The following is a 16,697-nucleotide window of genomic DNA, read 5'->3' as shown; positions in this document are numbered from 1 at the left end:
TTAACTCTCATTTTATATACGGTTGCTTAAGCATCCTTTCATTGAATCAAGATCTTATTTACATCTCTTGTTCATATTAACTCTGATTTTATATATTGTTGCTTAAACATCCTTTCATAGTTCCTTCTTAAATAATTACAATATTTTGAAAAGTGTATTATTTAATATGAGTGAAATCCCTAGTACGATGAATAAATCAAATAGAGTTTGATAGACATAACCAATTTTGTGATTAGAGTTTTACAATACATTAAAAAAATTAGTTTTTTTGAAACTTTAGTTTATTATGCAGTCTACAGACTTTAAAAAAATAAAATTTTCTTGTAGATTGCAGACGTTTAATCAATCGCATCTTCTGTAAATATGGTTCACATATTGTAGACGTTTTACGTACCTCTTCTGTAAATTAGGCATACCTCGTTGTTGCCAATATATTAGAGCGTTAGAACGACAAATGAGAAATATATGACCGATGTTGAATCGTAAGATCTCTATTTTTTTTTATCTCAAGTGAATCGTCCCTTATATATATATATATATATATATATATATATATATATATATATATATATATATATATATATATATGCTTAGGTTATTCTATTAAAACTAATTATTGTGTTATTGTATACATAAATCTGGGCCAATCAATTTTACTTATTTTAAGAAAGTGATTAATATATATTATTGAATTAAATATAATTGAAAATTATCATATAATTTAATTACAAAGGTATTTTAGTCAATTAATATAGATTTAATAAAGGAAATTTGCATATTTTAAGGGATCATAGATTCTATTAATTTTAAAAATCCGATTTTACGAATTATAAGGTTTTTAATTCGGACATTCTGACAGAATATGTTTGAGTATGTTTAAAAATAAAAAGTATTCTTGAACCATAAAATAATAAAAGTATTCTTCAACATATTTCTTGATCATGACTTTAAAAATTTCTTGTAGAATAACAACTTCTGGAACCATCAATTGAAGAATTAAAACAAAAATTACATTAATTCTTATAGAATACATGTAACAATTGCTAAGAATTACATTTATTGTTAAAGAATAAAACTAAAAAACTTTCAAATCGGGAAAAAAATATCAAAATATAACAAATACACTAATTCATTTAAAAGAATAATGTTGTTAAGAAACACTTTCAATTTTGTTGTCCGTTCTTCAAGCATCAACTTCTGTGAAAACAAATCCAATTGTAGGTTAGAATCCAATAACGCATTAGCAAATGGTAAATAAAAAACTATATTCCTTTAGAAAAATAACTTGTTAATTGCACCAAAATCAATAACCAAAAATTTTAGAACATGTATAATCAATGAGAAAATATTCATATTCCATTCCAATAGAATTAGAATTCGTGTTTCCATTCCGATATAATTTGAATTTGTGATTCCATTCCGATAGAATTGGAAATGTATAATAAGACAAGCTTCAGTAATTCTGACAGAATGGATATATGATGTAACAGCCCGAAAACCAGGTACCCTTCTATTTATCCCTTCATCTTTGTTATGTTCTCTTTTTAGGGTTGCATGATTTGCGAGTACGTTGGGCGTACAAGAGGTACGCTGCGCGTACCTCTTGCTCTTCATTTGGACGCGTTCACCCTCAGGTACGCTGGGCGTACCCAAGGTTACGCGGGGCGTAACCGGTCCTGACCTAAAAACCCTAATTCATTTGGAGGGCTATATAAGGAATGTGTGGCTCGACTTCTCAACCACCATCCCTCATAAAGAAACCCTAAAGAGAGTGTGCAACCGTTCTTAGGCCATTTGTGAGTATTCTAAGCTTGGTGGTGCCATTTCTAGGTAGCAAAGGAGAAGAGGAGCTCATTGGAGAAGGCTAGAAGTGGTACTCAAGTGTAGATCTGAGCTTAGCAAAGGTTGAGGCTTCATTTCAAGGTAAAAAGCTCAGATCTTGTTCTATAGTTCTTGTAATATGTTTCATGTACCATTTTCTAGCATTTTAGTCCCAAAGGTGGAGACTTTTGAGCAAATGGTCTCCATAAGCTTAGATCCTTCGTATTTCTGGTCTATTTGAGATGTAGACTCATAAAAATGCAATCTTGGTCGTGAACATTGCACCATGCATGAGATCTAGGTCCTTGAGTTGGAATAGAGTGATGTTATGAAGTGTTGGAGCCTTTACAACCATGCCAAGGCTTAAAGGTCTCGACTTTATGAGCATAGACGCATAAACTGAGTCGGATCTAGAAGTTGGAGTAATGGCTTAACCGATTAAGACCAGAAATGATGTATGCTAAAGTCTGATGGTTATGCTGGGCGTAACTTCCAGTACGCGCAGCGTACTGGGTGGAGACCCCGATCCATGGGTTGGCGATGTACGCCCCGCGTACATCAAGCAGTACGCCCCGCGTACTTGTAGGGTTGACTTTTGTTGAGTTTTTAGGGTTTTGGTCAACATGAGGACTTTGGGTCAAGGAGGGGTAAAATGGTCTTTTACCCTCTGAGGATGATGATAAGGGTTAAAGTTTAGTTGTGGAAGTCTTGATTATTAAATGATATTTTTTTGTGATTAGGCGAGGTAGAGTCGTCATTGGGTTTTGGAGATAGCGAGTACGCGAGATCTTAGACTTTCCACGAGGTGAGTCTTCTCACTATACGTTACCTTGAGTGGTATTCTGATTTGGCCAGAGGGTCTTATGTGCTATTTATGAGATTGTATGCTATGTGTTATTTGTATGTTGTATGACTATATGGACCGGACCGGAGGGTCCAACGATTCAGAACGGGCCAGAGGGCCTAATGAGCTATGACTGGACCAGAGGGTCCGACGAGCTGCGGGACTGGAGGGTCCCGTTGAGACATCTTGACCAGAGGGTCGGGTTTAGCCTCGAGTGGCGTATTTGTGGTATGTGGTATATTGGGGAACTCACTAAGCATTATGCTTATAGTTGTTGTGTTTGATGTCTCAGGTACTAGCGAGGACCGTGGGAAGGCGACGGCTTGACTCGTACACACTTACATCGATGGAGTTCACATTTGAGAGATCTTGGGAATTTGTTTTGAAAACACTGTTGTTTCGGATTTGAAATTATGATATGATATACACTTGGTGGTTTTAAAAATAAAAAAATTGAATTGGAATTTTACGTTGTTACATATGAAAAGCATATGGTAAATTAGTTTGTTGAAAGAAAATCGAGTCCAGATATGTCTTCACCTAGAAGTAAACGACAGCTGGAAATAGGATATAAAAAGAAAATTAGATTATGATTTTTCCTATGAAAAAGGTAACTGAGAGATAGAAATGTTACTTTGCTAATCCTCATTCCGTCTCCTCCAGATATGTCTTCACCCATCTTTGTCTGCAGAAACGAAAAAAGAAATCGAGAAATCAAAATCAAACCGTGAAGGTTAGGCTTTAGGTTTGGTCGGCTTTTTAGTGTCGGTAGTAGTCGATAGCTTCTTATTGTCTTTTTTTAGTTCAAGTTAAAAACCATGTTACCTGGAATAGAAGCACTGTCACGCCATTCTTTGATAACCACGAGGAAGAAAAAAAAAGTCGTAAGCTGCAATATTCTTCCTTTGAAGTAAGCTTCCTACACAATCACACAATCCAACTCAACCCCTTTCAAAATCGTAACAAAATACGAATTCAAAATCCAATTTTGGAATCAATTTCTACACATAATCAGTGAATGGAATGGATATAAAAGATACTTACCAATGGATTCAACTTTGAAGTAGAAAGAACCAGGGACTAATCCACCGTATAATACAACTTCGATTTCATGTGTTTAAGTTTGCGGGAGAAAATCGAAGGTTCATCTAAAGCCATGGCAACGCCTCCCCCACTGTTAAACTCGAAATAATTTAGGGCTTTTTAGGTTGAAACATGATTTCTATAGTGGGGTAGAGGAGGACCGAGGAGATGAAAGAAGAGGCAGAGACACCGAAGATACGAAAAGGAATCGAGAGCACAACGCCTTAATCAGAAATGGAGAGGCATACAAAATTGAAAATTAAACCGACAGACTATTTACAGGCATATAGAGGAGCAGATGGAGAGCAGCGGGGAAGGTGGAGGAGACATCCATAAGCGTTAGTGAGATGAAAAAAATATTATGAATTATACCGGCGGCCATAACAGCGAATGGCGGCTAGAGATCGGCAACAACATCAAACAATGGTGGTGGCGGCAATAGCAAACGATGGTGGTGACGATCTTCTGTGGGCGTTGGTCGATGGAGTGACTTCTAGGTTTTATAAACCTGGAGAACTTAGGTTAAAAGTCAATACCATGATTATAGGGATTAATTTTAGAAGTTACTAAACAAATTACTATATTACCCTTATTTATTTATTTAATTATTTAATTTTTTATTTAATTTTGATTGGTCGACATTTATACATACAATAAAACAATAATTAATTTCTGTATTTTTAGTTTTTTTTTTATAAAAGATAAGTTTAAAAGTTGAGAAAAAAGATTGGTTCCTTGGTTAATTATGGTTCTCTATTGAACCTCACCCTATATATATATATATATATATATATATATATATATATATATATATATATATATATATATATATATATATAAAATGATAAAAAAAATAATAAAATAAAAAATAGATGGAATTACATGAAAATTAGACGGAATAAATTATATTCTCGCTTCTTAACAACTTTATACGTATCCATACAAGAGAATACCAAATCAACTAAAAAACCTCCTTATGGTTAGGAAATTAAAAAGGTTGCAATGCATAAAACAACATAGCAAAATTGCAACTCTTCTCAAAATGTTGCATTATCTCATTAATATAATAATGCCAACTTAGGTTTAGGAACGTCATTAACAGTTATAATGATTCATTTCGCAACACATTCCTTTATTATGCCTTATGTGATTAGTCAGTGCTATGCAAAAACTCCCGATGAAGCATAACTTGTTCAAATCAGGAAAAGAAGAACAAGAAAGACCACAACCTCCCACATGGTACAACCAAACAAGGCAATCATCATGCTTCTTCTACCATCTGCTTCTGCTTTTTCATAATTTAAGAATATTCATCCCATAAGTTACTCTAATCATAAAAGATAAAGAAGAACAAAACAACTATCAATGCACACAATACAACTATAGAAACCATACCCGACAGTGGTCATTATGCTTCTTTGACCACCAACTGCTGCCTCCCATTCTTGAGCAAGGCCATTCATCCTACAACTTCGCAAACTGAAATTGAAACCTAGGCTAGGCATACATTTTTCTTTTCAAACTCAAATTGGTTTGAATTTGAGGGGTATTAGTGTGTGTGTGTGTGTATATATATATATATATATATATATATATATATATATATATATATATATATATATGAGTTATCATATCTTAATCTTTTTTATGTCTTAGAAACTTATAGACTATTATTTAATAAAAAATTGATTTATGATGGGTGTAAAACATTTGGTTTAACTCGGCTGTGTTTGTTAATAGATAGTTGGTTTGTAGGTGGTGCATGCAATGTATATATAATCCGGCTATACAACCTTATTGTATAGCTGGATCATGTGTACTTCTTGATAATCCTATGCAAACTATTCACATCTCATCTACTATGACATAGAAATTGAAATTTTTTACTTATACCAACTAATAAGTTACATAAACTGGAAAACCGTGAAGCTGAAACTGATATATGGTCTAAAATTAGGGAAACTCATAGACTTAATTATGGGCCTTAACGAGGTCTCTGATTGTCTTGAAATTTACCAGGATCCTAATAACACGAGGTTGAGATTTGAGAGTTCCCCACAACTTGTGTCTGGCTCCTTTGGTTGCTTTTCCTTCCAAAATATATCATATGTCGTACCTAGAAACCTAAATATCACAAACAAAAGAAAATAAGAAATATAAGTTTTTCTGAAATAAAATCATGCATGCATGGTAGTATACTGAGAATAGTGTTGTTAGTTAGCATACAAGTATAGAAAAATTTAAGCATCTATTCTGTTTAATTGATCAGAGTGATCACGTAGCTTCCGTAGATGTTGAGCTATCTCTGTTAGAAGTTCAGCTCCTTTTTCACCCTTTTGAAGTGTCATTGCAGTATGCTTCAAGAATCCGCTATCTGCTTCTAAGGCTCTCAATCTCTCCCTGATTACGGTTATCTCTCTATTTAGGGTTGCCCTATTTTCTTTAACTGCCAATCCACAATAAAGCTATATTAATAATTAATGAACTTTAAAAGAGCAAAGTAAAAACAATGAATTCAAGTAAAGAATAGAAATCATATTAATTACCTATATCTTTATCTTCATCATCCTCCCATTCATCCTCCATTGAACACGTCTGGATATGATTTTCAAGATTCTTTAACATCTCGTAAAGCTGATATTTTTCAGTTTCAAAATCTAACGATGAGGTGCCCCTTCCGGAGTGGCTCTGATCACCATCTTTGCCATCGGTTCCCAGAGGGCTCCATGACTCAAAATCATCATCATCATCCTTCACCAAAGGGCTCTCGAACTCATGATCATGATCATCTTTTAAAGGGCTCCGGGATTGGGATTCGGATTTCTCACTGAAAGATGACAAAGATTGAGATCTCCATTCCTGGTAATATTCATCGGCATCAGCTTCACATTGATCGCTACCTACTTTCCTAATTTCTCCATATTTCTCTCTGTAACTCTGAAGTTCTGATTCCATAACCTTTAAATGTTCATCTCTCTTAGCTAACAAATCTTTAAGTATTTGAATAGCTTCCTTATCATACTCAACATGCTCTTCCATCATTCTTTGATACTGCAACGCCTCCATTTGCACAGACGCCTTCTCAGCCTGTAACCGTGTGATCATTGCCATAGCATTATTAGCTGCAATAGCAGCAGCGCTTCTTTCTTCATCAAGCTCCATAGACAACTTCATAAGAGTCTTTTGATCTATACGTGCTTGTTTCTTTATCTGTTGAAGACTCGAATCACCATCTCCTGAAGCTTCATCATTGTCTGATGCCAAATCGTATTTTTCCATTGATGCTTTTCTTGAAATCCTGTTAGCACGTCTCGGGCTAACTGAACCTGAATCTGTTAGTGGGATCCCAAATAACTTGTTGCTTTTTAAAAAATTTGGAGTTCTACAACAGTCTTCATGCAGTTCGTCATCTGTAGCAATGTAATTGTTCAAATTTTCTTGTCAACTTCTAACATATATACATTCATCAAAAAATCTTACGCAAGGAACAGTTTTAAAGCTGGCTAGAATCAACTTTAAACCTGAACAAACTGTTTTATATTTATACAAACTTTTAGCACTTAATATCGCTATACTTTTTTTAAAAAGCACAAACAAAAGTATTAACTTCTTGAACAGTTTTTAATTATAACCTAAAAAAAACATTTTTACTTGGGATTTTTCAAATATATATTAAGTTATTTGTCGTTTGTAACTGCACTTCAAACCGGTCTTTGTGTATCTCTGCTAGCAAGTAGTGAAAATAACTCACATTTAGCGTATGTGCTTAAACCGAAGTGGTACTCTGGCATATCTGGCTCGGTATCTGATAAAAATCTGAGCTCTGTATACCGTGAATCCTCGGTTTTCCATGCTGTTGAAGCACGAAGGTTTGAAAGGCTTCTAGTGTAATCTTTAGAAGCAGCTCTCATTTTCAAAGGTTCACCACAACACGAACACTTATTCACAGGCTTCAAAACCTTCTTATCGTCTTCAGTAAACCCATCCTTCTCTTTTTGCATCCTCCCCAAAAGCGACTGTATATCAGGTTCTTTCTCAGTTGCAAACGCAAAAGAACAACCTTCACACATGTTCTTGATATCCGCAAGTTTTCTGTGAATATGGCAATATGCTAACGAAGATATGTCCTTTTTGTGGCACTCGCATATGGAGTCGTTGTAATAAGTATTCGGGTCCTTACACACGAGTGCATGGTCGACACGAGTGCAGAGCACGCATGGTGGTTCCAGATCGAAAATCTTGGCGAATACGCTCGAGAGAAACGCAAGGAGCCCATCGATGTAAAGAGATGCGATTAGTATCCATTCGAGAATAGCCCATAGCAGGAAATGAGGGAATTCACCGAGCTCTTCTACCACGAAATTCTTGAATGATCTTTTCGATAATGCCATTTTTGGAATGATTTAGGAAACGAAGAGAGAGGTTGTTGAGGACGGTTAGATCGGTTGTGGGTTGACAGAGAAAGAGATGAAATGACTAGAAACGAATTGATCATGACCTATGTTGACGAAATACGTAGATCATGATCCACCTCCTTCTCTCTCTAGGGTTGTTTAGAGAGAGAAAGATGGAGAAGATAGGTTTGTAGATACTAAACGAGGTTTCAATTTTTTTTGGCGTAGTTTGGTAGAATTGTACAGACATATGCTGCTTCCAAAAATAGAAGAGGTCTATTAGGGATAGATTTTGCCTGGATTAACGTTTAATCGTGCAGTTTTCAACCGCAAGGTTATGACATTTGGCACGTCAAAAATGTCATAATTATATACGTGAGAATATATCCTCTCGCTAGTAGATAAAGATATTGGAGAAGAAAAGTCAACGATTAAGTCAACAAGTCAATGATTATAATTTCTATTATAGAAGTGTCATGTCATGTGATATAACTAATAGGCAATATTTTCCTTTCTTCCGTATATAATGATCTGTTGTAAAGTTATTCTTCAATAATGAAAAACGTTTTCTATTAATTTCTCTTTCAATCATTTCTTGATTCATCTTTCAACATGGCATCAGAGCGGAACCTGATTTCATTTTGGTTGTCTTGTGTTCATCTCATTTGATCTCTATTTTTCAATCGTGTCAAATTCTATTTCAAATCAACCAAATGGATTCAATGGATCTAACATTGAGATTTCAAGTACTTATTATCTCGGTTCTTTTGATAATCCAAGTACGATTCTTGTGTCAAAACTCTTTGACGGAACAGGTTTTGCAGCTTGGAAGAGATCGATGACTCTAACTCTTTTAGCGAAGAACAAACTTTGTTTTGTCGATGGTTCTTTGAATCCTCCTAAAGCAAATTCAGATCTCATTCACTCATGGAATAGAGTTAATTCAATGGTTATTTTTTGGATCTTGAATTCTTTAAACAAAGAAATTGTTGAAAGCGTATGGTTTCTTCAGACAGCAAATGAGATCTGGTCTGAATTAAGAGAAATGTATTCTCAATCCAATGGTGCTTTGGTTTATCAAGTTCAAAAACAATTATACTCTATTAATCAAGGATCTGAGGATTTTCAAGCTATTACTCAAAAATAAAGAAGATATAGGATGAAATGAAAATGATACAAGAAGTTCCTGCATGTACATGTAAATCGGCTGATGCTCTCAACAAATTCATGGAAGAACAACGTTTAATTCAGTTACTGGTGAGATTAAACGATTCATATAAAGCTATAAGAGGACAAATCCTAATGATGAATCCCTTGCCTAATATTGCTACTGTTCATTCTTTGTTAAATCATGAAGAAAGACAGAGAGAGATTTCTTCTAATCCAAATATTGTTACTAAGGCCATGGCGATGCAAGTCAATCATTCATTAAAAAGAAATCTAAGTTGGTCTCACTATAAGAAGACAGGACATGTGAAGTCAACATGTTACAGATCGACTTAATGGTTTTCCAGCTGATTTTAAATTCACAAAGTCAAAGAAGGTGGACTCAATGGCAAACAATGTTGCTGATAATTCTCAATGTATATCCCCTGAGCAATACAGACAATTGATGCAACTCTGAACAATAACAATGGATGATCTACTCAAATCAACTCTATGATAACTGATGGATCAATGGACTCTGCAGTTAAATATATCGATTCTTCTGGAAATCATGTGTCATATATTTTTAAGTGTTGTTTGGTTCAAGTGGTGAAAAATCATCATGGATTATTGATTCGGGAGCAAAGGATCATATTTGTTTAGATAAAACTTTGTTCTCTTAATTAACGAACTTCTCATAACCACATTCCATATCACTGCCAAATGGTCAATCCTTACCGGTTTTTCAGACTGGAAATGTTCCAATTCACAACACCATTAATCTTCGTGAAGTTCTCTATGTTCCATAATTTAGACATAATCTCATATCCATTGCCAAAATCACTAATCAGTTAAAAGTTTGGATCATATTTACTGATAAATTTTGTGCAATGCGGACCCCTTTATCCAAGGATAATTTCATTATAGGAAAAAGGGAGAAATTTTTGTACATTTGTGGGGACAAGTACTTGAAGATACCTACATATATCAATGTCAATCAATTAGTTTCATTTAATAAGAATGATGTAACTCTTTGGCATAATAGATTAGGTCATTTACCATTTGAAAATTTGAGATTACTATCTCTTACAAATAAGGAATGTACAAATAACTTGTTCAAAACATGTACTATTTGTTTTCAAGTAAGACAACACAAACTATCTTTTTCGTTAAGTGAAAATGTATCACAACATCCATTTGACTTGGTTCATATAGATACATGGGGACCATACAAGATTCCAACTCATAATGGATTTCAGTATTTTTTTTACCATTGTTGATGATCACAGTAGATGTACTTGGGTACATTTATTGAAACATAAAAATAGTGCATTCACAACTATTCAAGCATTTATCAAGTATGTTCAAACTCAATTTCAAATCATTGTGAAGAAAATTCGTTCTGATAATGCATTTGAACTTGGATCCAGTCAAGAGTGTAACGCCCCGATTCTCAGGTATTGCTTATATAAGATTTGTTGGGTTAAGCTCTACTTGAAGAGTTGGTTGACCTACTCGTCGAGTAGCAGCGGGATGGGATCGCAAGTTAAGTGACCTACTCGAAAAGTCCATGTTGGGACTCGGCGAGTAGGAGCTGGCAGTGGAAACCTTAAAGCCACGGGTTTGCACCTCTATTTAAATGAGCCTTAGCCTCCTTTGGCCCCTGTACAGTCTTTGAGAGCCTCCTTAAACCCTAATTCGTGTGTGTGTGTGTGTGCCTTGGTGTGGTGTTGAAGCTTGAAAAGAGGACCTTGGAGGAAGAAAGCTAAGAGTGCAAAGGAAATTGAAGCAAGGAAGGAGTGGGAGGCCGGATTTACCTCAGCAAGCATCCTTTGGAGGTATCAAAGTGTCATTTCTACTTCCCTTTTTCCTTTTTGTTGAGTTCTAGGGTTTTTATGGATTTTTAAGTTGGTAAGATGAGCTATGGGCTAGATCTGAAGTTATAACTTAAGATCTGGACCCTCCTTGGATTTGAGAAGCATAAAGTCACAGTCTTGGTTGTGATTATGGTCCCTCTTGAGCATGAAGTTCCATTAAGACCTTAGAATAGACATTTGGAGCCTTTAAGGCCATGCATGCACGTAAAGTTTGCAACTTTACGTGATAAGCATGCCCTAGAAGATTGGATATGTGATTTGGAGCCGTTGCATGGCTCAAAACAAGTCTGTATGGAAAGAGGACTGAATGGACTCGGCGAGTCGCAAGGTTGACTCGGCGAGTCATTTAAAGATGGCCGGAAACTCGACGAGTCGGATGAACAACTCGGCGAGTCCGATGAAGATCGCCATAAGACTCGACGAGTTGAAGAACAACTCGGCGAGTCATATGAGTTTTCTCTTGGATAGGTATGAGTGTGTATATGTCGAGTTGCAAGGAGGGAACTCGACGGATGGCCTTATAGTTTGAACGAGAAATCAAAGGAACTCGACAAGTCACCCCGATGACTCGGCGAGTTGGATTGTACTTCAGAGAACTCGGCGAGTACCCAAGGGTACTCGGCGAGTTAAGGTCAACATGGACTGTTGGCTTTGACTAAGAACTTTCACTTTGACCAGGGGTTGACTAGTGGGTTATGGGGTACCTTATAAGGTTAAGGACTCATGAGTATATTGTACTATGATGGTAGGTGGTGGAGCCCGTGTAAGTTGATCTGAGAGTTGGAGTTTACCCTTCGTGTCGACATCTGCGGGGTGAGTTATCCTCACTATATCGATAGGGTCTACGGCACCAAGGCCGACCCTTTAGTTGTTATTGTTATGGTATGTTGCATGTGGTTATGATCTGTTAGTTCGGAATCGGGGTAGACGGTATGTTATACTCTTATGATCCGTAGGGATTGGTGTGTTAGTGACCTGCTAGGTCGGTACTCTAGTTACAAGAGAATTCTATAATTGATGATCAGTGTGACAGATATGTTTAATGTTTATATATGCCTGTATATGATAGTATGTGCACATGGTTATTTGCTTGTGGCTGGGTTGAGGCAGTCCTGCTTTGTGTTGTAGGCCAATACACCCTATGAGCGGTCCGGGGAGACTGTAGACCCACGTGGCGGACCAGTCATGCCGAAGGCTCGGGATGGATTCAGACAGACTGTAGGCCCGGTAGGGCGGTCCAGTCAGGCAGATGGCCTAGTATGCATGTTGATTGACTTGATTATTATGGTTGTGGTATTGTCAGTATGGTATTGGTATTTTGGGGGTAGCTCACTAAGCCCTCGGGCTTACAGTTTTCAGTTTATTGTTTCAGGTACTTCAGGAGATCGTGGAAAGGCGAAGGCGTAACCGTACCGCTCCTCATCCTTATGTTATGATTTTTGGTACACTTTGATGGAAAATGATTTGAAAACATTTTGTAAACAATGTTATGTGGTTTTTATTTACGATTGAAAAAAAGTTTAAATTTAGCGTAAAATTTATGGTTGTTACAAGTTGGTATCAGAGCCTTGGTTTGAGTGAATTGGAGGAACACTCATGTGAATCCAGTCTCAAATCAAGGAGATATTCGAAAATAAGTTTTAAAATGGTTTTCAAAATAAAGGATGGAGGATGCAGAGGGTACGATCAGCCGGAGCCTGTAAGTAAACCCCAAAATACCATGCAGTTATTTGATATTCTGACATGTTAGAACAGCATGCTAGTGCTAGGCTAGGGATCTTCAGGAATCACATGATAGATTTTCCTGATTGCATGATGCCTATTAGCCTAGGGTTTCTTGTATGTCGAATTGACATCATAACTGTAGATGTTTAGCGCATGCATCACGGCTGTGCGTACTAAAGACCATATAGCCTAAGAATGTTGATTCGGCCTTCGGGTAGGATTGGATATTCGAAAGTCTATTGGGTCCAGCGTTATGTGCAGCTAGCATGCACTAGCGTTGTAGGGGATGATGGAAGTTTCATGGATGTATAAGTCATGAGAAGTGGTGGGATTATGTAACGTCCGGGTTTCAGGGCTAATCATATTTTACAATGTAATAGTCTAGGTCAACTTTTGAAACTCTTTTTGAAGTAATAAATATGAAATGTTTGAGTATTATGTGAATTATGTGTATTTATGTGCTTATTATTTAATTATAAATGTATAATTAATAAAAAATAAAAATAAGCGTCAAAATTAAAGTGTGATATAAGCCCGATATCTTTATATAAAGTTGTAGTGGTCGAAACATGGATTCCGGAGATATAAAGAACGCCGAAATCCGAGTTATAACGAAAAAGTTATGACCCGTTGAAGTTTCGCGGCAGAACCGGCACGATACCGGGAAGTGTAAATAACGAATTTACGATAGAGCAAGATTTAGCCATAGAGATCTAAATGAAAGTCGTAAAATATGTTAAACTAAGAGCGTCGATAAAAAGAACACCCAAATCTGACTTCGTATGAGGAAGTTATGATTTTTCGAAGTTTCAAATTAGCAGTGTACAACCCGAAATTTGAATGTTAGATCGAGCGGTTTTTAGCGAACACGACCTGAACGAGAATCGAAGATCTCGTTACGAGTAGCGTAACAAGAAAAAGATGGGCGAAAACGGACGTCGGATGAAGAAGTTATGAGAATTTAACGAACCAATCATGTCCCGGCCTGTTAATAATATAACTTTTAAAATAAAGTCAAAATTAGTCGACGGAGTCTAAACGAAAGTTGTAGAGTATGTTCCTACCTTCGCGTGGATATAAAGAACGTTAAAAACGGAGCTTGTACGCGAAAGTTAAGAATTTTTAAAGTTTATGATCGAATTTGCGAAGGCTGATAAGAACTTGATGATGTGGCGCATTGTGGGCCGTCCATCGCTGATCAGTGAAAGCTTCGGATTCGGACACGCCTCGCTTCGCTACGCCCAGCGTCTGAGGTCAAGTACGCGCGGCGTACCTTCGGCCTTATCTCTTCCGATGAATGCGAGACAACTGGGTCCAGGTGGCGCCCTTATCCGAGGAACGCCCGGCGTAGCCAAGGACTACACCCAACGTAATCCGAGGCCTCGTTGGGTATAAAAGGGGGGCGAGGGTCTCCAAATTTTTCACACATTTTCTCACTCTCTCTCTCTCTCTAAGAACTTTCTCTCTCTAGCCCCTTTTGAGTTCCCTAAAGTCTAGGTGAAGCCCTAGCACCCGAAGGAAGCCTCGAGGCTCCCGGAGTCCCGAGAAAAAGATTCTTTCGGTTTCAAAACGCTGCTCCAAATCCGGTTTTCTTTAAAATCCGTTGTAAGTGAGCTACACTTACGCAATTTTTAATATAGCTTTCAAATAATTATAGGAATGTTATTAGGTCCTTAAAATAATTATTTTGGCTATTATTATGAATTATATTGAGTGTTATTAAGGCTTATATAATAATAATAATAGTCAGATTATTAATTTGTCGCGGTTATCGTTAGACTAAACCCTAGTGGTATTGGTACTAGGTTTTATTGAAGGAAAGTTGTTTTGAGAGTATCGAAGCGTTGTCCGAGTGCTGAGTCACCACCTTTCAGGTGAGTGCATAGTTACTTTCAGCTTACACATAGATATGAAGTATTTTATATAAATTACGTGCTATGTGTGCATATTATCTGAATAGTTGCTATCTATGCTGGATGAACAATTTTATACATGTTTTAAATGATTTAAACTGTATATGTATTTTATATCTACGAAAATATTGGGATAAAACATGGGTAGATGTATTAGTTGTTGTGTGATAAAATGAAATAATGAGAGGCTTTGTTATAGATGTTATTGATGATCCAGTAATCTAGCGGAGTATAGATGACGACTACGGACTATTCTAGACAGTCTAGTGGAACACTAGCAGGCTCGCAACCTGTAGGTGTTTATTTGAACTGTGTGTTTATTTGAACTGTTTGCTCACCAGGTGTACTCCATCCTCCACATGGTTGCCTTAAGGACATTTATTGCTGAGGAATCCCCTTAGCAGTAGTGTCTATCCCGATGATGGTCCTTAGACTAGGTCCCTTGTGTTAGATGTTTTAGGGACGTAAAGTGAGGATAACGGTAACGGGTAATCGGGTTTGTTTGGTTTGATAAAGCTAATAAACTTATTTATTGTGGGTTGAAAACCCTATGTGTTCACCAGGCTCCTAAGCCTGACCCACTCAGTTTCTTGTATTACAGGTAGTGGCGCATGAGCAAAGATGTGATGCCTTGGGATGAGAGATTAAGGGATTTTAGGCCTGTAAATACAGAATAATGTAGTAAGGCCTATGATGTATTGTTTATGCTTATGATCTGTATCGAACATGACATCCCGAGTCTTTTTAATAAAATACATTTCTACGGAAATGCTTTTGATAAATCTTTATCATATTTTGTTTTGGGACAAATTCCGCACACTTTATTTAAAATGTTACTATGATTTTTAAACAAAGCATAAACAAAATTGGTCTTTTCTGGCCGTGAAAATGGGGATGTCACAAATTAGATGCGAGATAGTTGGCATTCCTCTAGAAGTGAGGGTTGGGGCGCATTTTTTTATGTTGATGATATTGTTAGGGAGTTGTGGTGATACTTGAGACAAATATGGGTAGGTGTGGAAGGTAGTATGGGCCCGTACTACTGAAAGCACAAGACCCATACGTGTAGCAAGGAAATCACAACCCCTAGGGTTTCTGGGTTTTGGTCTCCCGACATTATGTTATTTGTCTGATGGCCTATATATATATATATATATATATATATATATATATATATATATATATATATATATATATATATATATATTTCAGTATGGTGGTGACGAGACGTGTTGCTTCGGGATCCGGATCAGGATCAGGATTGGGGTCGGGAGACGGAGGATTGGACGTGCCAATAGCACCTGAGCCCGTGGTTCAGATCGGGACCGAGGAGTTGGATGCCAGGATCCGGGAGATCATGCACGAAGAGATTGCTACTGCATTCTGAGCGCAGCTGCCAGAGATGTTTGGGTCGATTAAGACCGTGATGGTTAAGTAACTTGATGAACGATATGCAGCTCTAGCAGAGACAGCTGCCGTTGCAGCCACTTCGGCTGTAACTGCGGTAGGGGTTGGAGGAGGAACCGACAGGGCTTTCCAGTACCGGGACATCGATAATACGAAACCCCCGACGTTTGATGGTATACAGGATGCGATCAGGGCTATGTGGTGGTTGTCTGACGTGGAGAGCTGTTTCTTCACGTGCTTATATCCTGCTGACCAGAAGGTCAGGTGTGCTCTGAACCTGCTTAGGTTCGGGGCAAAAGACTGGTGGAGATTGATGACAGGTTCATATTATGATGATCAGCGGGCTGCTATTACTTGGGAGCAGTTCCGGGATATGTTTCGCACCCGCTACATTCCGTGCGTGGAACGAGAGCGGCTTGCTCAGGAGTTTTTGACATTAAGACAGGATGGGAAGTCTGCGATGGAGATCACCCGTATGTTCACGGAG

General features: G+C 37.2%; 1 protein-coding gene across 2 annotated transcripts; it reads right to left on the bottom strand.

The window, feature by feature from the left end:
* Positions 1–4,907: 4,907 nt before the first annotated feature.
* Positions 4,908–8,355, bottom strand: LOC111882102 (probable myosin-binding protein 5). Of its 2 annotated transcripts, XR_008232190.1 has the most exons (6): positions 7,500–8,355; positions 6,295–7,158; positions 5,975–6,194; positions 5,765–5,872; positions 5,144–5,212; positions 4,908–5,033 (listed from the first exon to the last, which is right to left on the bottom strand). XR_008232190.1 is itself a non-coding variant. In XM_042901693.2 (4 exons), the coding sequence occupies exons 1-3, from the start codon at positions 8,137–8,139 to the stop codon at positions 5,989–5,991; spliced, it is 1,710 nt and encodes a 569-aa protein (XP_042757627.1). In that variant the 5' UTR covers positions 8,140–8,355; the 3' UTR covers positions 5,611–5,872; positions 5,975–5,988. The 2 variants fall into 2 exon arrangements, 1 of the variants encoding a protein (XP_042757627.1); XM_042901693.2 differs by lacking the exons at positions 4,908–5,033; positions 5,144–5,212 and having other exon boundaries at positions 5,611–5,872.
* Between the last annotated feature and the right edge of the window lie 8,342 nt (positions 8,356–16,697).

Source organism: Lactuca sativa, chromosome 4 (genome assembly GCF_002870075.4).
Source record: "Lactuca sativa cultivar Salinas chromosome 4, Lsat_Salinas_v11, whole genome shotgun sequence".
In the NCBI taxonomy this organism is placed as follows: Eukaryota; Viridiplantae; Streptophyta; class Magnoliopsida; order Asterales; family Asteraceae; genus Lactuca; species Lactuca sativa.
This window is presented reverse-complemented; position numbering and strand designations above follow the sequence as displayed.